This window comes from Azolla caroliniana, unplaced genomic scaffold (assembly GCF_043228905.1).
Source record: "Azolla caroliniana isolate FFs.n. ecotype wild unplaced genomic scaffold, voAzoCaro1.0.p SCAF_14, whole genome shotgun sequence".
NCBI classification, from domain to species: Eukaryota; Viridiplantae; Streptophyta; class Polypodiopsida; order Salviniales; family Salviniaceae; genus Azolla; species Azolla caroliniana.
In genome coordinates, this window is record NW_028230449.1 from 20,813,600 (window position 1) to 20,834,449 (window position 20,850).

The window sequence follows — 20,850 nt, forward strand, 5'->3', positions numbered from 1 at the left end:
AAAAATGTCGGAGTTTTGAGAACCTCATCAATCGAGCCTACAAACTATCATGTATGTGGGCTAGACTTGTGAGCATTCAGGGTTTACCTACAAAACAAAAGTGTTTTGTTATTGTTAGTATCGTAATTGAGCCAACTTTTATATACATACATATGTATACATATATGTGTATGTTTTGGTATGTACAATCGGATATGAATGAATGCGCTCATAAAATGACTTCATGTCGAAGCCTCATCCATCAAACTCTCCCCAACCCCCATTCCTCCCAATAAATAGTAGTAGTTATTAGTAGTAGACTGTAGTAATAGTAAAGTATGTATGTAGTCCATTAGCTTAGAGAGAGAGAGTACATAGTATGTATTAGTTACGAAGAGGAGGACTTTTGGGGTTTTATGCAGAAAAAGAGAAGACTCATCATCTCATCATCCATCATCTATAGACACAAGAGACACACACAAAACACACAGAGAGAGAAGCAATGGAGTCTCAGCTCGCCTCGCTTTCGTGGTCAGACTGCAACTCTAAGCTTCCAAAGGTCGACATAACTAATAGCGACGCTATCACTGTCTCTGCGCAGAAGAAGAGAAAGTCCAGAATTCTCTCTGTCAGAGGAGCTCTCGAACGTTCATCATCATCTAGGCCTGGTCAGAATACTAGACGTCCTCGCTCAGTTTCAGGTAATCGCAATGTATACAGTTCCACAGAAGAGCAGAATATTCCACACACTCAACAACGAAGTTCCGAGTTGATCTTGCCTCTCCTTGGCGCTGGTGTCTTTGTTGGTGTTGCATATGGTAATACTAAACCTGAAACTAAACATTTTCTGATGTTTTTGTTAATTGACGATAGTCAAAGGCATAGTCTGTTAAATGTACATGTAAACTCAAGCCTTCAATCTAAACATGGCCTGAAGTAGTATTCATACGGAGGATTAGGGATATAGTGCGTTAAACCTAAACTATTTTATTTATTTATTCTAGTTACTATGTGGCATTATGACTACAGAGGATCAGGCACGCAATAGGTTAAACATAAAATGAATCGTTTTCTTCTGTTTATTTTATTAATTTGTGGTGAAACATCCTGCATATAGATCATATATTTCATATATTGATAGAATACTTCGTTATATGAATGAATGCATGTTTTAGGAGCATGACCATGTCTATGGAAGTGCTCATTTGGATTATGTACGTGGAAGATCCGTGGCATGTTTTTCTGCAGATAGTATGCTTTATTACATGACTTAATGCATGTTTTAGTATTATAATTTATAACCATGTTTGTGTAAATGTTCATCAGCGTTATGGATTATACATATAGGTGATCAGAGACATAAAAAAATATCCTTATCAAAATGCCATATAATTAATTTTGCATGGACGAATGTGTGTTTTATAACTAGATGTATGGAAACAGTCATTTGGATCTTCATGAAATTATTATGCATATGAAGGATTAGAGACATCTAAAACAGCTCTCAAAGTCCAATGCTATTTTTCTTGGGTGAGTGAAAGCATGTTTCAGGAGTATAAATGCGTCTATGTAAGTGGCCATTCACATTATGCATACAGAGGATCATAGAAATGGAAAACAGTTTCTCAATTCCCGCACAATCTTTTCCTTTATGGACAGATGCATGTTTTAGCAGTATAACCAGATCCATGGAAGTGGTAATCAGCAGAATGCACATGGAGGATAAGAGTCGTAGAGAATGGCTTTTAAGCCCTACAGAATCCCTTTTGTATGGTTGAGTGCAAGTTTTAGCACTATAATCATGCCAATAGAAGTGGCCATTTGAACCAAGCTCAGAAATTTGGTATTTGAGTTGAATCTATGTCATGTGCTTGTCTTAGCAATATGCCAAACATATATAAGTGCATCATGCATATGAAGAATCAGAGGCACAAGACCCAGGTTTCAATGTCCCGTACGATCTTTTTTCATACTGATGAATGCATGTTTTAGCATCATAACCACGTTTACTGAAGTGTTTATGTGCTTTCAAATTTCTAGTATAATGATTCTCGTAAGGAAGCATGCGCATTGTATTGCAAAGTCAGATCTATGACATTGATCATTAGTAGTGTCCATGAAGGATTATGCATGTGGAGGATTCTAAGAGACATGAAAAATATCTTTCGAAGTCTGATGTTCCTTTGTTACATGAATAAATGTGTATGTCAGTAGTGTAACCATATCTATGGAAGGTGGCATTGGTGTTTTAGTAGCAGAATGTAGAAGACCACGTATGACATTTATGACATCCATTATGAAGCTCAGTGCAGGAGAGATATTGACAGAAAATCCATTATAGAGTAATTATTCATGGTTGTAACATATTACATTCTTTCAAGTAATGGCGAGCAAGATGATTCCACCTCTACTTTGGAGGGCAAATGCAAATGCTTCATTATTCTTTTAACAAATCTCTTGCCTGCTTACATTGTGCAATGAATGAGCTGTAATACTATATCACGGTCATATCAGCTTGTTATGCAATGCATGTAACAATTCTGTCTGTCACCAAAACCCTGTGGACGCAACACTGACAATTTAGTGATTAATTCCATGGTTGGATTAATTAGATACACAGTAATCACTGCAAGACGATCACAATAAACAGTGTTAATTATTATTTTGGTGATCAACAGGATGTATCTCGTATTTGTGTTGAAGGGGCTCATTCTTCGGAGGTCCTTGGATTAGAATTAGAATTAGAATTTTTATCGTCCATAAAGAAGCCAATTTTGACCTATGGTTACAAAATTAGATTGTGCTTCATAAGTAGAAATACTCCACGGAGATCAACACACAATAGAGCACGCCGTAGATAAAAGTCATCGTTTCCATTGTAGGTTGTAGGTCATAATTTTGTAACCCTTTTGAACTTGAATACCCAATGAGGGGTATACTGATGACACACCAATTTATCTATAGACTGTCTATCATATTTGCAAGGAGATGCAGTTACCTCAGTTTTATACGTTATAAAATGGTTTGGCCTTATGTGTCATTTTGGCCTTTTGTAGACAGTAACATTACTTACTTTCTTTACTTTTCACAGTAATATGGAAACCTATCATAAATGTTGATCGTTTCTTGTGTGACAGCTCTGGTTAAATGGATGGGAAGAGAGAGACCCATGTCAGAGGCCAAGTTGACATCACTAAGTGGTGGTACAAGTTCAAGTTCTGTTTGGGGCAGTTCAGACAAGAAATTTCGAAGAGAATCAGTAGCTCGCCTGAATGAATTTGCTAAGGAGCTTCGAACCTTCCGGAACATAGATATGAGTGGTATGCATTCATATGCATGTTCAATAATTTTCTTGAAAAATATAACTGAAAAGGAATGAGTCTATTCATATAATCAATTTTTTATTACAGGAAGAAACTTTGGAGATGAGGGCTTTATTTTTTTGGCAGAAAGTTTGGCTTTTAATAAGGTTGAGGAAGTATTGATAAAACATATCTTTGTTTATTTCATTTTCTAAAAGATAAGAATATTTTAACATGTGACATGGTGGTGGATCAGAATGCAGAAGTAGTTGACTTCTCTGCCAATGGGATAACAGAGATTGGGGTGAAAGCTCTGTCAGATGTTTTACCAACAAACACATTCATGAAAACCCTCAATTTTTCTGGAAATAGCTTCGGGGATGATGGAGCAAAGGTAAATTTTTATCTCTCTGGAAAATATTTTAGTGTTTAGAAAGTTGATATGGATTGGGTTATTTGCATTATTGTCCTTGATACATGAACCCTTCACTTATTTTTGCATACAAATGAATGTGGGAAGGGATGCCGTAGCATCTAGCCCACGTTATGAATGAAGTATTTGACAAAATCTTTAGTTGTCATGTCAGGGAAAGTAAGTGATGTAAACTAATGGGTGAGACTACTTGAAGGTTAGAGCATACATAATGCATTCATGTGAGCCTTCTTTGGGATTTTTGCGGGCAACGTACCAAAGGATATGCGATTTGAGGAACAACGTGCAGTGGAAGAATTTGAAGAAATTCTTATTCGGAACAGGTTTTGGCACAGAAAGAAAGAAAAGTGAAGGGGAAATTTATAAGGCATAAGTTTAAGAACTATTTACAGATGGATGCAAAGTGGATGGAAGAGGCCGAATTAGCTGATTCACCTCAGCTTTTACAACTTTACTTGGAGGCCTTTCAATGGGTACTCATTGTCATGTAATTAAGCTTAATCAAGCTTGCTTCTAGAGCATACTTTGGTTGCTCAAGAAAGGGCCATCGATAAAGGTTTTTCCATACAGAATCGATGCTATACACGTGGGTTGTCCACATTTTTGGCAATGCTATTTTCCAGAAACATGAATATAGTCTCAGCTCAAACTGGCAATACAAATTCATGTGATAGCACAAAGAGTGAGTTGTATACTATTGCCAAATGTTATCCTTTAGCATATATTGTAGGCACACATGGGATGCTCTTTGCATTATTTCAATAAGAGGGTATGTCACCAGGGGGAGTTATTTTGTTTGATTTTATTACGTTGTTTAGTAATGCTTTTACTTCTATTTATTTTGTTTTAGTTTATTGTTTACTTGATCCGTGAACCTCATGAAATTAGGCAAAAAGACATTGCATCGGATCTATGAAATGGTGTCTGTAGACCAGAGGAGCCATGGCTGGCAGGGATTGGCATATGGTCAGTCTGGTTATCATTCGATTCTGATCTGTGTGATACTTGGTCTTTGCAGATCTTGTGAATATTTGGAGCTCACACACGTTTTCCTCTGATTATGGTGCATTCTGTAACAACATTTATAACAAGTCATATTGGGCTTTGAATTAATATAGGGAAGGATTAATTATTACTCTCCTCCGATGTTCAGTTGCAAATTGGTGTTGTTCAGACACTCCATTTGAATGTCGGAAAGCCTTGTGGGAGGGAGGGAGAGGGAGTGAGAAAGTTGATTGATCTGATAAAAACTATGCTAGAAAATAGAAGATTTGGACAAGGATCACAATATGGATGATACATATGTCATGATGATTTATTGCTAAAATCTCAGTGGTACATTTGCTGATCTCTGCATATGTCCTTCATGCTCACTAAGATTACAATCATTCTCAAAATTGAACTTTCTTTTCAAGAGATATCAAGACAAGTTGATCTCTACTGGGCCTTTACATTGGATCCTAGTTTTTTTCTCTTTAAGATATAGAAACTCCCAGCTGTAAGAAAAGTCCTAAATATTAGCCTTGCAAAGACTCATGGATTGTAGCAGTAAAGTAACATGTCGTTCAGCTTGGCCGCTTTTCCAGGATCTTGCTGCTATGCTGGAGAGGAATCATGGAATTCAGAAACTGCAGCTGAACAGTACAAATATTGGAGATGAGGTGTGTAAGGTTTAATGAATATTGATACTTTGGTTTGAGAATGCAGAGGAAGCTGTTTTTCATTTGATGTTTGTGTATGCAGGGGGCTAAGGCACTTGCTGAAATGCTAAAGAAGAACTCGAATATATCTGTATTAGAGCTTAACAACAATTCAATAGAATACCCTGTAAGTTGGAAATTTCATGTGTTTGTTTATTGGTTTTTATTGTGTATTGTTATAAGTTTCATATGAGCCCGTTTTTGGAAGTTTTTATTGTACCTTCACATAATGTCTCTGTTATAATCTTTGTAGGGTTTTGCCGCTTTAGCAGAAGCATTGACTGTAAATACTACCCTTCGGTCTTTGCATCTGAAGTGAGTTACACGATGATGAACTCTGTCATTGTTGAAATAATTTTTCGTAATTAATTTTTTAACTGTCTCTGTTTTTTATGTTATACAGTGGGAATTATGGGGGTCCTCTTGGAGCTTCGGCACTTGCAAAAGGTCTGGAAATGAATAAATCTTTAAGGGTAAACAATATTCTTTGGACTCCACTTTAACGCAACTAATATATATACGTAGTTAGCATTAGAAGAATTATTTGGAGTTGTTTGAAAACCAGATTACCCCTGTAATGCAGGAAATTCACCTTCATGGAAATGGAATAGGAAATGAAGGGGCTCGTACATTGATGACTGGTCTAATGTCTCACAAAGGCATGTATTTGAGTTTGCAAATGGTGAATTTGAAATTGTGTTTGATTTATTTCTATTTCAAATCCAAAACCCTTTCCGAGGTAGACTGTCAATTTGGGGACAAAAATTGAAGTTTAAATTCATGCTAAAATTGGATTGCTTTCCTTTTTGGTGGTCAACCATTTATTTCTAATTGAAATGTCTGGCTTTTTACAGGAAAAATCACTACACTTGACATTGGAAACAATGATATTGGGCCAAAAGGTGCCTTACATGTGGCAAATTTTATAAAAAAATCGAAGACTTTACAATGGTTAAACGTTTACATGAATGACATGGGTGATGAGGTATCAAACCAAGTCTGTTATCGTGTTTCATCTTATAGTTGTCACCAGCTCTTCCTATGATAGTTCCTTCATGTGTTTAGGGAGCACAACGTATTGCAGATGCTTTGAAAAGAAACAATACACTGACAACGTTAGATCTGGTTGGTGCCTCTAAGCTAATTGCAAGAGATGTTTAAAGGTGCTATGTATGTAAATAAGTTGACATTCAATATATAATTTTTATTCTATGTTTACTTCTTCCAGGGAGGGAATAATATACATGCAGAGGGGACAGGTTACATTGCCAATGCTATGAAGGAAAACACAAGCATCACAACTGTATGTTCCTGCATTTCTCTAATGCTACCTGAATGATAGTGTGCTTGTATGTGCTGATAATACTTATTCTGAATAAAACTTAAACTTGCCTGACATCTACATCATATCCTCTCTTGTGCAAGGAATCAGGAATAACGTACTTAAAGATCTCATATTCTTGAATGGCTTTGTACCGTCAATCATGTGTCCAGTCTTGTGGCTGCTGTAGTGGGATCGGATCATTAAGATATAATGTTTTTTGGGGGGTAAACCTATCACCTAATGATGAGCCCAAATAATGCATTCAATTAACCCAGGTGCAGGTTGATTTTACAAAAGTTATGGCAGATTACAGCTAATAAAATTGCAATTTAGTAATGAATGATCACAATAGGCTGTGAAGATGTGTTGTCAAGTTTATTTTACATTTGACATCATTAAGGCCCAAGTTCCTCTTACTATGGGTGTCACGTGGGATACTGATGTTCTTGTTGCTGAACATGATAAACATAGAGAGGGGGTCATGTTTCCGTATTGTCCCGAACGACAGAGAACAGAAGGCGCTTTTGCTGTATTGGGGTAGTCTTCTTTCAACCACGAAGTAACTGTAATCTCATTGCTGTGACTGTGGGACTTGTGTCAGCAACTGTTGTGAATCATCGAATGCCTATTGATAGTAGATGTTCTCGTTCTTGTCCATATGTGTAGCCATAGAACTTAACCCTTCTCATGGATCTTATACTCAATTCTCTGTACGTTTTGCAGAGTAATTTATGAGTGTCTGTTTCCTAATATTTGACTTGCAGCTGGAGCTGAGTTACAATCCTATTGGCCCTGATGGATCAAAGATTCTTGCAGATTTTTTCAAATTTCATGGAAACGTACAAACCCTTCGATTAGGATGGTGTCAGGTAAATAAAAGCTTGGAATATAATGCTTAAGCTGTGTTTGTGAGACTAGTTCACTTTTATATAAATGGTTAATTGGCAGATCGGTGTCAAAGGTGCACAATATCTTGCTGAAGCTTTGCAGTACAACAGCACCATCTCAACCTTGGATTTGCGTGCAAATAGCCTGGGAGATGATGTAAGTAACAACCCTGTCTCTTTTTTGTTACCTTTGTACGGTTTTGAAGGGTCAGTAAGTCAAAATTCTTGTGACAGGGTGCAACTGCGTTGGCACGAAGTTTAAAAGTTGTTAATGAAACTCTCACTTCCTTGGATCTTGGGTTCAACGAAATACGGGTAAATGATCCATTTCAACGTCCTAGTCTATGGTCCTAGGAACTAATGATATATCTGGCTCATGGAATTGCATTAACTCTTTATCAAGCCACATTTTATGTATTGCAGGATAAGGGAGCATTTGCTTTAGCACAAGCTCTAAAAGCTAATCCTGATGCTGCGGTAGCCTCTTTAAATCTTACCAATAATTTCTTCACGAAGTATGGACAGGTGAGTATATAAATAAGATTTTTATATATGGAAGCATTTTTCAAGACGAAAAAAACAACGTTAGTGACTGGAACATTACCCCAACAGGTTGCTTTAACAGAAGCAAAAGATCATGTGATGGAAATGAATGATGGGAAGGAGGTAAACATTTACTTCTAAAATTGGAATCTTGAAAACAATACATGGAATCATTATATTGATACAAGGTTCAATGCCTCTAGGCTTGAGTTAAGTTTTTTTGTGCTTTTTTGAGCACACGGGATGAATTTTGATGACGATGATGGGCATTGATATTTGACTCTAGATTTGATTATACATACAAATATGAAAAACAATTCTATCAATATAAGTTTCCTACCACTGTTGTAAAAAAAAAGAATTTGAAAGATTTCACATCAACCTTCATATTGAAGGGATGCTAATCTATGAGGACAACTTCCCTATTTAAATCTATTTTCTTTATCTCCTCCAATACATTACTCTTGTTCTCTTTCTACAAAGCAATCATCAGTAAAGAGAATGCCAAACTAGTAAGTTAAACAACCCAATGGTAGGATGCTTAGAACTCTAGATCCTAAATTTACATCGCAGAAGACATGATCAGTATTCAGTCATTGCAAATTTCAAATCAAGAAACCTTTGACTACTACTCTTGATTGAGAAATACCATTTTTGATGTCAAAAATACTCATATTTTAATGCTCTTATTTGAGAAATACCATTGAGCTTGCAAAATTCAATGTTTTGTTTATTTATTTCTTTATGTTTCTTTGACGATCCATCTTCTCCCTATTACTACACAAAGATAAACACTAGAGCATCCATCGACCTCCTGTGATACATCTCTCTCTCTCTCTCTCTCTCTCTCTCTCTCTCTCTCTCTGTCTCTCAAAGAATTACTTTTAAGGACATTCAAAACATAAAACAAAATGGAATTCACAAGTGAAAGAATAGTTCTATAAGTGGTCTGACATCTAGAACTAGCTGCCCATATGATATTATATGTGGCTTTAAAATGATGAATTAAACAAGTTATTGCAGAAAGGGCTATGAGCTCTATATCCAAACGATCTGATCACACCAAGGGAACCTGTTCTCATAAAGGTAGTTTACAACATAGACCCCATATCATTGGCTGCTCATAGGTTGGATGCATTTAAGTACAAAGCTACATCCCCTATGATGCTCATAAAAGAATTAGCTAGGACGAGTATTTCTCATACCTATAACCAAAATATTTTGTGTCGCTGCCAAGTTTTATCTTGAAAGTACATCATGTAGAAGAGTGACTCTCCATGAACACTTCACCACCATTCAACAAATGATGAATGGCCTACAACATTTTAGTCAAATCTTGCTTGAGCGTCAACCTTATATGGAATCAACCCCTTACATTAGCAGATCGGATGCAATGACAATTCTGCATCATTGATATCCTCCATGGATTCACATGTAGAGGAATATTGACAACAATGGAGACTACAAATATCATGATACAAGGCACACAGGCCATACCATCATTAGCTCATGGAGATCACTGCTTGTCATGGCTGATTCACATGAGGACACTTATACTAGTGAAGTTCCATTTGGCCTCACTCCAACCTACAAGCCAACATGAGATTTGATATTTCCTCACCAATACTCAACCCATCTTGTAAACCACTTCCAAATCGTTCCACCGCATGCATTAATATTATTATCATGGATCTTTAGAAAACCTATAGGTTTTACTTTGTTTAAGCATGATTATCTTGTATGCCAATTGTGTCCTATAGTAGTTAATATAAATTCTCTCTTGTGAAGCTATGCACTTTGTAACTAGCATGCCTTTTGCTTCTCAAGGTTGCATTGTAAATGATCACTCCTTTCACTTGCATACTCTCTCTCTCTCTCTCTCTCTCTCTATCATTCATTGTAATCACAATACGCACAACATAGTTTTACCATCTTGTAAAAAGTATATATAAATATATAATTATTATGATTTTTTCAACTTTTAACTTCTGAGATTTTTGAGAACTTTGCCCACCATGAATGATGTAATCATTCCTACCTTTCAATTTGTCTTTATTGCTACCATTGGTGCATGCATTGAATCCCATACTAATGCATGTAATATTCTTCCCTTGCTTTGCTTTCACATTCATATATTTCCCAATGCAGATTTAATGATCCTCTACTCCTAGAATCTATTTGAGACTCTCAAAACCGAAGTGGACCATTCTTTATTTTAGACTCTCAATACAATTAAAGAGCACATTATAATTAGAGAAATTTGTGGAGTGAGAGCCTTTGAAACCATCCCACGGCATGATAAATTGATGTTGAGGCTAAACAAATTTCATAAATCTTCAATCAACATACATTTCATATCATTTGATGTAAGATAATCCACACTATTAAGGCAAACAACTTTATCCATCAATTCATAGTGAAGTCCAGAAAACTTTTCTTTTTTTTTTCTTAACAAAAAATTAATACAAAGGATTGTCAGTTTATTGAAAGATAGAAGCAAAATATTTGTATGCCACGCACAAACAATTCCAATTTGGAATTGAGAAGACACATAATTTTGCTTTGATGATCATTATTTTGGGCACTAGGTTTAGTGCATGTACCTAACAGGTGAAACTATGATCTGAAAAAAATCTGCTTTCTTTAACTTTTATTTAACCTTAACTAGGACCACAGGAGCAAAAGCAAGATCACATGAGTGAAATATATGCACTTAACAATTCCCCATTCTTGCACTTTTATTTTAGCTTTGGCTGCACAATCAGAGATTGCAGAAATAATACAACATAAAGAGGCTGATGTCTGGATCACGCAATCATTTTATAAAAAACTACGTTGTAGAAAAAAATAAAATTTCCACCAAAACTTCTTATTCAGGCTTCTTTTTAACCTGCTTCACCCTTGAATATGCAAAAACTCCACCTAGAGCAATACCAGTACCTGTAATGAAACCATGGGTATGTGAGAAAAATAGTTCATTTAATCAGGAAGAAATCTTGCAACGGAAGGTCTACACGAACCTATTCCATTGATGAGTGATACTGGTGTCCTGAAGAACAGGACTGAAGTGACAATCACAACCACTCGCTTCACACAATTGCCTACTGAGTGAGTTACAGGGGAGACCCTTTGCAATATCATATAAGAAACCTAAATAATCATGGCAAAACATAAATCAATCCTCCTGAACATGCTTGTATATTCAACTTAACAGTGCAAAGCAAAGCAATTAGCAGATCATCCAAAGATGGTAAAGAACCTGCTGGTATGCATGGAAACAAACTGCAGCTAGGAGTGCCCGTATGGCCAAAACCTTTACATCTAGGCCCTACATACAAATCAGAAAAATGAAGTATAAATGTTAAACTTCATTCACAGCATGATTTTTAATGTTTGAAGACAAACATAGACCATAAATGTAATTGAAGCACTTACAGCCGATTGAAGATAAGTGGGTGTGAACTTTACTCCTTCCAAGAGCAGGGTAACAGGAGCTAAGAGAAAGAATGATAATATTGTAATTATGGAGAAAAGGTTGATATTGTCCATAGATTTCTGTTCAAACATCATCGCCACTAACAATCAAGATCTTGCATAGCCATGACAAACCTACTCTGAGATAGTGCAGATATACTATTGCAGTCTGTTTAAAAAGCATAGTGAACACAATCACGATTGTGCACAACTATAAGATACATACTCTGAGATAATGCAGACAAATTATAGATTTCTATTCAAACAGCATAGTTGACGCAATCAAGGTTTAGCATTACCAGGAGATACCTACTCTGTGATAGTGCATTACCAAACCCTACTATACTATCTTTACTAGAATCTGACATTTGGACACTCATTATTTAAGTGTTAAAAGGTTGTTCCTAAAGGTTTAAGGATTTCATGATGTCGAATAAGTGAGGGTTAGTAAGGATACACAGAATTTTTAACTATTGTTTAGATCCCTAGCTTCCAAGACCTCTCCATTCTGGATCAACCAAAAAGCACAAAATAAATTATTTGAGAATCTTAACTATATAGATGTCAAAATTCTTTAGTCATGTCTTAATTATATTTCTATTTCTAGTCATACTCAAATTTCCATGAGGAAGGGTGAGCGCATTCGTGCATGCATTATTTTCACATCGAGAGTTTTTACTATAGAATAGTAAGCCCCCATCTTCGGAAGGAGTTACATACAATATGATATGCTGATTTGGTCCCACATCGTCGTGGACCATAACATATCTATTCTATTCTATTCCTGAAGGCCCAGTTGTACTTCAAAAAGTTCATAATTCACCTCCAGTCTAATTCTTTTCCCATTCTAATAAATTTTACAAATGATCTATCTACAAATTTTAAAACCTTTTTATGCCTTAATTTAGTGGTTGGATTGTTACCACATTGTAGGATATAAGTCCTCACTGCAAGTACATGAGAGAACCTTAGTCAGTTCAAGCTGAAGCTGAGTTTTGAATTGAAGTGACAAATCTCGGTCTGCTGCACTTCAATTTGGTACTAGTGGTGGATCCAAGGAATCAGGGATGTTTGTCACCCAGACTAAGTATGTCAGATTAATTCGTAAGACGTTAAGGATATTGTTGAATTTAGCATCAACTTTGGCCAAGGGACAAAGATGGAAGATAATGTGATTCCAACCAGAGCAGAGATTCAGACGACAAAAATCTACCTCTGACGAGCAGAGCTCTGTTGAGTCTCACATCCGACATTAGAAACAGAAAGATAGAAAGAAAGATATATTAACATCGTTTAAGAGGCCAAAATGGCCTATAAGACCAAACAAGAGATTACACCTTAAAATATTGTCTTGTCTTTAAGAAATATAAATGTAAATAAATAAATAAAATATATTGAATCGCATGATACAGTCAAAGTTGAATCTCTATCATAAAGAATATCTGGTGTTCTGTGACCATGCCAATCCTAATGAGATCAAATATCACTTTATGTGAGTTTATTTTGAATAAGACGCTCAAGTTGGAGTGTTGTCCATCAATGGATGATTGTCCAGATCTCTTTACAATGGCCTTGTGAAGTGGGAGGGTACCAGCATGTGAATGATGCGATATTCCAGCAGGCAAGTGAACAAAGATGAAGCAGAAGACGTGAAAATAGGCAATGCAGATGTGTAGATAACACACTTGAAATGAGTGTTGGTGTGAAAAAGAGCCAACAGACCGTTTGACAATGGTCAACAGACAGTGTGGTTGGAAGGTCAATGCATTCGTTGGGTTAGGATAAGCTAAATCTTGTACTTTAGGAGCCACAAAATGCTAAGGTCAATCCAACTGTAGAGAACTAAAGTTGTCATCACTTCAAGACACACTTGAATTTGTAACTGGTGGATTAGGGGCACATAAGATTGAATTTCCATTGTATCCCTGTGTTGGATTATATATATTCTCTTTTTGTTCCACTGCATTTGTCTCATTGTTTAACAGTTTCTATTTCTGTGCAATAGTTAACAGCGATGGCAGCAGTTTTAGGATTCTCCAGATTTTCAAACTAAAGTTGCATTCTAACAACTACAGCATCTCGAAGATCCATGAACTTATATTTCTATTTCCGTGCAATAGTTAAGAGTGTGGCGATGGCAGCAGTTTTAGGATTCTCTAGATTTTCAAACTACAGTTGCATTCTACTAACTACAGCATCTAGAAGATCGAAGAACTTGCATTTCTAAGAGCAATAGGGAACAGTTTGGTTTAAGTCAAAATCAAACAACATAACTGCAGCTTAGCAGTACAGTTAGGTTTAGTTGAAGCTCTAAACTTGGAAAACTCATTGAGAGGAAACTGGTTCAGTATGGTTTGGCTTCTAACGGTTTCCTAGTTATCCAGGTTGAAACCATGGTTTCAACAACTTAACAGTTTATGGGACATTTTTATAATATTGAATTAAAATATAACTTACAATTTAAAAGTTATTGTTTATAATTATAACTAGCAATTGGCATTGTTTAGGTTTGGACCAAAACCAAACCATGAAGTTGCAGTTTAACGGCTGAGCAGTTTGGTTGGAAACAATGTAGATCAGAGGATCACATAAATGGTCTGGTTTAGATTTTAGAATTTCATATGAAGTTTGAAACAGTTCAGTTCAACAATAACACACTTTGATTTGATTAGGTTTAGGTTTTAAATAGTTAAAATGGTTTGATTTGAGTCTCTCAAACTGAACCACTGCAGATTTCTAGTTTCTACAAAGAAGAAAATGTGGAGCTTGTCATAGCTTCTAAAAGTGTTGGGATTAAAGGCGCTTTAGGTTTCTCTAATTAAACTAGAAAAACGTTTTTATATTATTTAGTATTTTCTAGTTTCTGTTTAAGTTGTACAATCTCGTTTTCAGAACTGTACTACAACTTCTGAAAGAATATTTTATAGTTTTAATGGGATCCTTGGATAAGATTCCCACTCAGCATTAAATAGGTATTTATGAGGCATGACTAAGCTGTCACATGAGCATTTAAAGCTCTTCTTCTAAGAGCATATTCTATGTATCTTGGATAGCATATATATATATATATATGTACGCACTCCACTATGTATATTATTTAGGCGGTAGGCTTCTGATTTGCAGAACTGCTTCTACTTCCTTAATCCCTCCCATGTGTTAAACCCCATAATTGTTTTTAGTTTCGCATATCTCTGCGTTCAGATATTTCAGAAACTGTCATTCTATCTTCTACTTCCTTGCAAAAAGGTGATCAAAGTTATCTAAGAAAAATATCCATTAAGTATATTCTAATAAGACTGTTGCAATATTGAAGAACTAGTACTTCAGTCAGCCAGCTCTATTCCTTTGCGAGATGACATGCAAAACACTACTGATCTTGCATCAAGATAAAATTCCCATTAACACAGTTGACAGCTAAAACTGACATTACAATCTCTGTTACATCTAATCAGATGCACCAATGTAGCAAGAGGTGCCTGTGTAGCCCATGCAACTTACAAGATGGGACTGATGGGGTGTAAGTAGTTCACTGAACCTATCAAAGCCTTACAACCTCATGATGCCTTTTTCAGGTGGATTCATTTGGTGCACGTGGTTATTTGAAAGCAAAAGGTAGATCAAAGATTCAGGTGAGCGGTAAAAGAGAAATAACAATCCCTGATTAATATAACGGATTTAGTTGTATAATTTAAACAAGATAGCTGATCATTAGAAGATAGTAGCAAAGGAATGCTAGAAGAACATGGACATTCACTCCATCACAATTTTGCAGATTTTACAGATGGTATATTTTTTAAAATGCATTAGGAAAGTTTCAAAATATTGCATTACGCACATGATATATCCTTTGAAAGATCTTGAGTAATAGAGTATAGATGAACAGCAGAGTAGTGGGGGATTCAAACCATTTACGTACTTAATGGTGAAGTGAAGATGTGGAAAAATATCATTCCCCACTTTGATAGTCCAAGATGAATGCTCCTACCTAAGCTACTGTATGGACATAAATAATGGAGCAACTAAATTATAAACATGATTGAGATAATTATTTTAGTCCTTGGGATCATATAAATATACAGGATCTACAAGACCTTAGGAACTTACACAGGATCAGGGTTAAAAGTGTATACATATGATGTTTCCTTGACCTGGAATCAGCTTTTAATATCTAAGTGACCCAATCGAATGCATTAGGATGCTTACCTTATTTTCAGAAGAAATATTGATATGCAGTACACAAAGTCATGCGAAATACAAAGAATGTTCATAAGGCATAGTGAACTCATTAATCTAAATAAAAACAGAAAGAAATATTATGCACCTCCTTCTTAACCATGAGCTTTTTGCTCAGCACATTTCTGGATTGAAAGGTCACATTGGACGCCATTGCACTCAAAAACCCAGCCCTGGTTTTAAAATGCAGAAAAAAAACTATAGCAATAAATCATCCCTCTCCATTCACAAAATAAACTACCAAGAAATATACATTACAAGAAGCAGGAGAACCCAAGTTAAATTACGGAAATAACTTTACCAATTGAATGATGCCTCAGTAAGAGATGCTAATGCCACCCCTCCAACAATAGGAAGAAGAGATGCCACCACCAACAAACTGGGATACTGTAATGCAAACAGAAATCCATAGGAAAGGTTGTCAAATGCTTACTTTTACCAGTACCATTGTACATGTAGCTTAGCTAACACTAACCTCTCCCAGAACTAGAGCTGACAAAAGCACAGAAAAGAAAGGTTCCATAGCTTTGATTGTATGTGTGAAAGATACTGCAACTTTTCCAAGGCTCATATTTGTAAAAAGATTGCCCATTGTGTGCACACATGCTAACGGGAGGATTGCAAGAATCTGGAAATCCATAAAATCAGAAGATATATCTCAAAAATAAAATCAATGTATCATAATTACTTACAAGTACTACAAACCTGTGAAGTATTGACTTCCGGTCTTTTGTGTAAACCAAGAGTCCACATAGATACAGAAATAATTGCACCAATGAAAAATTGAAACTGTGTGACTGTAACTGGATATTGGAACACCTTCAGCACCTGCAGATCAGGATGACTATGAGGAGCTGAACAGCATATGCACATCTTGGGATTAGAGAAATATATGATGAAAAAACTGTTCCAAAGGCAAGATTGTTGTAAGAATATTTATAGCATCTCTATACTGAAAACTGATCTCCAACTTTTGCCGATTGTGGAAGTTTGGCAAGAGATAATTGTGTTCAGTCTTTCAGAAGAAAATGTCATATTTTGATTCCATAATATTGTTCCAAAAATAAATGCTTCATAATGCTGATGATGGTGAAGATGAAGATGATACCAAACAATAGCCGTTCATTACAATTATTGTAACGCCCTTTCAAAATTATTATCTTTGTGATTTTGTTATACTAAGAGACTTTCCAGGATTTCAATTCTTTAACACATGTTGGGCTTTTAGAGGATATTTATACATCCTAATAAGACTTTTTGTCTAAATTATCGCATGAAATAATAATTTTCTTGTATTTTTCTAACATAAACAAGATATTGCATATGTAGAATACAAGTTGAATCCTAGTGGTGGACCAATTACAGGAATTAGCTTATGGAAACTAATAGAACATATCATCTTTGCAAAACCTATGTATAACAGAAGCTGAAATTAAAAGTTCTCTAAGTTATAATGCAAAAATCCCACAGGAGCTGGAATGAAGAAAATGCAGTGATATAAACCAGAAAGAAACTTCTTCGCAATTCTATGGCCCTTCAAAACGTCTAACCAGAATCAGCACTCAGTAGAAGCATCTTATGTTCCCATGTTAAATTGGACGCTTCAAAATGTTGCACCAGTATGCTTTTCAGAAACTAGGAAATTCAACTGCATGTTATACAATAGAATTTTGCTACCTTCTCGCGTAATATTTAACATTTAAGATTGATTTCCTTTCCCATAAGTATTGAAAAGCCTTACTGGAAAACTTTATTATGGTTCAGCTTCTATAAAGCATAATCAATCTAACATTTCAGTGATACAATGCAAAGCAAGATACCAATAAACTATGCCAAAAATGTTATAATCCTGGCCTTATTTTGTTATAAGATGATAACAATGCCTGGAAAACTGCGTCATCACTTTACTTGGTCCTGAAAGTCTCCTATTCCAATCAGTCAAGAGAATATCAGGTTAGCTTCCATGTATTCCTCAATTACAGCCATGTACATCGCACTTTAAGTTGCTCAATGCATACTGATACATTATGACAGCATTCACAAAATAGGCGATCACCTTCAGTATAACGCCAGACAAATGCTTGGTGCTTGCCAGTTGCGATGAGTTATAAAATGAGTAAATTATAATAGAAATATACAAGATATTCACTATAATCATCCGAATTCTACTATTTTCTACATATGTCCTGTTATTTCGTGAACAAAAAAGAAAATCGGACAACTAGTACAGAAACTTGGAACTCAGAAATAACGTGCTTTCATTTCTATAGTTTCTTATCATGGATGTGGACAATAAATTCCTTATGTGCAGCTAACCTTCATTATCTGATCAAACACACTGTTTTACTCAAAGCCACAGTACTTTCACTCCAGAGGAATGACAAAGAAGACACAAACACACCTGTTTGTTATAGATATTGAAGTAGATGTTGAAGAGATACCATAAACCAAAGAAACAACCAAGAAGGAGAGTTCCTCCTGTATCGCTATTCTCCTTTGGTGCTAGGCTCTGGTCTGAAGCAGAAGGAATATCTGAAGGTACTCCATCACTGCTTGCTGCTGAGTAAGCCTTAAAAGCAGGAGGAAGAGGCTGTAGGTGGGAATTCTTCGATGCCGAGGAGAAGCTGTTTGCATCAGGAAGAGTATGGAGAGGATTAAACCCTAGGCCTCCAGGTAAACGTAGTGGTGGGGAAGCTCGTCTGAAAGGCGAAGATTGAGGTCGACCAAAAGACGGAGAAGAAGCAGCGACACAAGGACGAGAAGAAGAAGAAAAAGGAAGAGAAGGAGAAGATCGATACAAAGAGCGAAGGCGGAACTGAGGAGGAAGAGAAGAGATGGAGGAGCTGCAATCCATGGGCGTGGTCGCCGTCACCATGGCCTTCGAGCTTCCTTCCTTCCTTCCTACCGTCTGTCTGTCTGTCTGTCTGCCTCGCTCACTTCACTTCACTGATCTTGGAATGGCGGCGGCGGCGGCTGTGTAGTGGCTGTAGGTAGGAAGGAATGCAGTCAGTACCCTCTCTCTCTCTCTCTCTCTCTCTCTCTCTCTCTCTCTCTCTCTCTATCACACAGACACACAATTCATTCATTTTACATGTAAATTGTGAATGTAAGGTAATGCAATGCATGTATGATGTACCCTTCTCCTGCTCCTCCATGTATAATATCATGTATGTATGTATGTATGTATGTATGTATGTATGTATGTATGTATGTATGTATGTATGTATGTATTATTTTTTTCATTGGTGATGATGCGATTTCATGTGAAACTGTCTGTCTGTGTGTGTTCTTTGGGTCCTTCCAATTGCCATCGAAAAGGAATATCCTTCATTTTAACATCTTTTTCGCACACCAAAAGCCAAAGGGATATATATGTACATACATCCACATGCACGCATGGAGAGTCTTTTGTGTTTGTGTTTTCTCAGATCCCAGTGTCCCACCACACATGCATGTGGCATTTCCAACTGAGGGACCCGACCAATAACATCATGCATGCAACCCCAACCCGTTGCATTTTGTAGTGCGATTGAGTACTAAAGTAGTCTATCGGTGAGTGAGATATAAACATCAAGACATGGGAGTTTGGCTAACCACCCATGATGCATGTAGAACCCCAATTTGAAAGGAGAAAAAGGGAGTGACACTCAATTCTCGGGAATTTTTATTAAAGAGTAAATGCACTTGAGAGTCCGCATTTTTGGGCACTTTGCACTGTGTGTGTGCGTGTGTGTGAACTTATGATAAAATTCTTGATTCATGTAATTTATGTCTCACTAGGTTTCTATGGAAGTTAGATTGCTCATGCTCGTGACTTATATCGTCCTTGATGGATGGGTTGTAGAAGATTTTTACTGAAGTAATAGAGAATTGACTTCAAAAAGGGCTACCTTGTATTACCCACCCCATGCCTTACGGATTTATTGTTGGCAATGAGATATTCTTTGTAATATTCTGAATGTGCCAGTGGTCATGATTTATTTTTAGGAAGAGAAACAAAAATTGTGCTAATGCAACTACATATTTGAAAATCATATGATAATGTACGTTGATTGTTTATTGCCTAGCTTTATGTCTCATGATGGTTTTGTGCAAGGACATGAAGCCTTGTTTTCACCTTGGGACTTGATACAATGTCGCATGTTATGGTGAATGGTGAAGTGACAAGTTGACCCTGGTAACAAAATCAACATGGCAAAGCTTCTTTGTTTAGGTCATTATTGTTTGACACTGTTGACAAGGTTGATACCTTTGACCCAACCAATGCATCAAATGTTGTTTGTTGAGGCTATTAGTGTTTAACATTGTTATCACTACATTTTTGCTATGTTATTGCTATACACCTTGGCACAATATACGGAAAGTGGTAAGAGTTGCTTTCTAATAAGAAACTATTTATAGCTCATGAATGAACATATGATTTTCCATCTCTCATGATAGTTGTACTCAACGATTTAATAAAACCATGGAAGTGTGCATCGTATTTGCCTTGGCCTTGATATTACACATAAATACACTTGTGCTTATGTGATACATAAAAAATCGCCTAATTGATCTTGGATGCATGGCTAAATATTGGAGCAAGGTCATGTTTGTCGCCACTTGGGTTTCCCTATTGATTGTACTTGTATGTTTATGTCTCGTCGTCTCGAGTTTGATGTGGATCTCAAGTAAATTCCCAAACACATTTGAGAGTTTGAAATCTCAGGTCTAGTCTTTGCAAAGGCTCATGGTTTAAAGTATACAATATGGGAAAAATACTCAAAACTAGACATGGTTGGGTTTCTTAGAACCATATATGCATCATATTGAATTCAACGCATCATATGGTAGAAGATTCAACCTCTTATAAGGTACATGTGAAAGATCTCCACATTAGATGGAGAAAATGTGTTATATTCAAGAAAAGGTCGGTATCCACCATGGTAAAACGAGCATTAAAGACCCATGGTGGCAAACCTCAAATTATTATTCT

At 36.3% G+C, this 20,850-nt stretch overlaps 2 protein-coding genes across 2 annotated transcripts; one reads left to right on the forward strand and one right to left on the reverse strand.

Annotated features, from left to right (window-relative positions):
* Window positions 1-462: 462 nt before the first annotated feature.
* Window positions 463-8,616, forward strand: EMB2004 (RNI-like superfamily protein). The gene is made up of 17 exons (XM_087330546.1): window positions 463-797; window positions 3,117-3,299; window positions 3,390-3,448; window positions 3,538-3,675; window positions 5,301-5,375; window positions 5,458-5,541; window positions 5,668-5,729; window positions 5,818-5,887; window positions 5,998-6,073; window positions 6,269-6,399; window positions 6,480-6,539; window positions 6,643-6,717; window positions 7,503-7,607; window positions 7,687-7,782; window positions 7,860-7,940; window positions 8,049-8,150; window positions 8,238-8,616. The coding sequence occupies exons 1-17, from the start codon at window positions 482-484 to the stop codon at window positions 8,307-8,309; spliced, it is 1,785 nt and encodes a 594-aa protein (XP_087186672.1). The 5' UTR covers window positions 463-481; the 3' UTR covers window positions 8,310-8,616.
* A 2,260-nt stretch (window positions 8,617-10,876) lies between these two features.
* On the reverse strand, window positions 10,877-18,752 carry LOC147855881 (phosphoenolpyruvate/phosphate translocator 2, chloroplastic-like). The gene is made up of 9 exons (XM_087330431.1): window positions 18,277-18,752; window positions 16,581-16,703; window positions 16,351-16,503; window positions 16,177-16,262; window positions 15,964-16,048; window positions 11,604-11,723; window positions 11,428-11,496; window positions 11,189-11,318; window positions 10,877-11,108 (listed from the first exon to the last, which is right to left on the reverse strand). Exons 1-9 carry the CDS (start codon window positions 18,748-18,750, stop codon window positions 11,038-11,040), a joined length of 1,311 nt encoding a protein of 436 aa, XP_087186557.1. The 5' UTR covers window positions 18,751-18,752; the 3' UTR covers window positions 10,877-11,037.
* Between the last annotated feature and the right edge of the window lie 2,098 nt (window positions 18,753-20,850).

Bases quoted from the DNA above. Each gene is read 5' to 3' on its own strand.
- EMB2004 (XM_087330546.1), top strand. From the start codon at position 482: ATGGAGTCTCAGCTCGCCTCGCTTTCGTGGTCAGACTGCAACTCTAAG. The intron at 798-3,116 runs GTAATACTAAAC...CTTGTGTGACAG, and splicing joins CTTTGTTGGTGTTGCATATG to CTCTGGTTAAATGGATGGGA. The intron at 8,151-8,237 runs GTGAGTATATAA...TTACCCCAACAG, and splicing joins TCTTCACGAAGTATGGACAG to GTTGCTTTAACAGAAGCAAA.
- LOC147855881 (XM_087330431.1), bottom strand. From the start codon at position 18,750: ATGGTGACGGCGACCACGCCCATGGATTGCAGCTCCTCCATCTCTTCT. The intron at 16,704-18,276 runs GTGTGTTTGTGT...CCTGATCTGCAG, and splicing joins TCAATATCTATAACAAACAG to GTGCTGAAGGTGTTCCAATA. The intron at 11,319-11,427 runs GTTCTTTACCAT...ATGATTATTTAG, and splicing joins GTTTCCATGCATACCAGCAG to GTTTCTTATATGATATTGCA.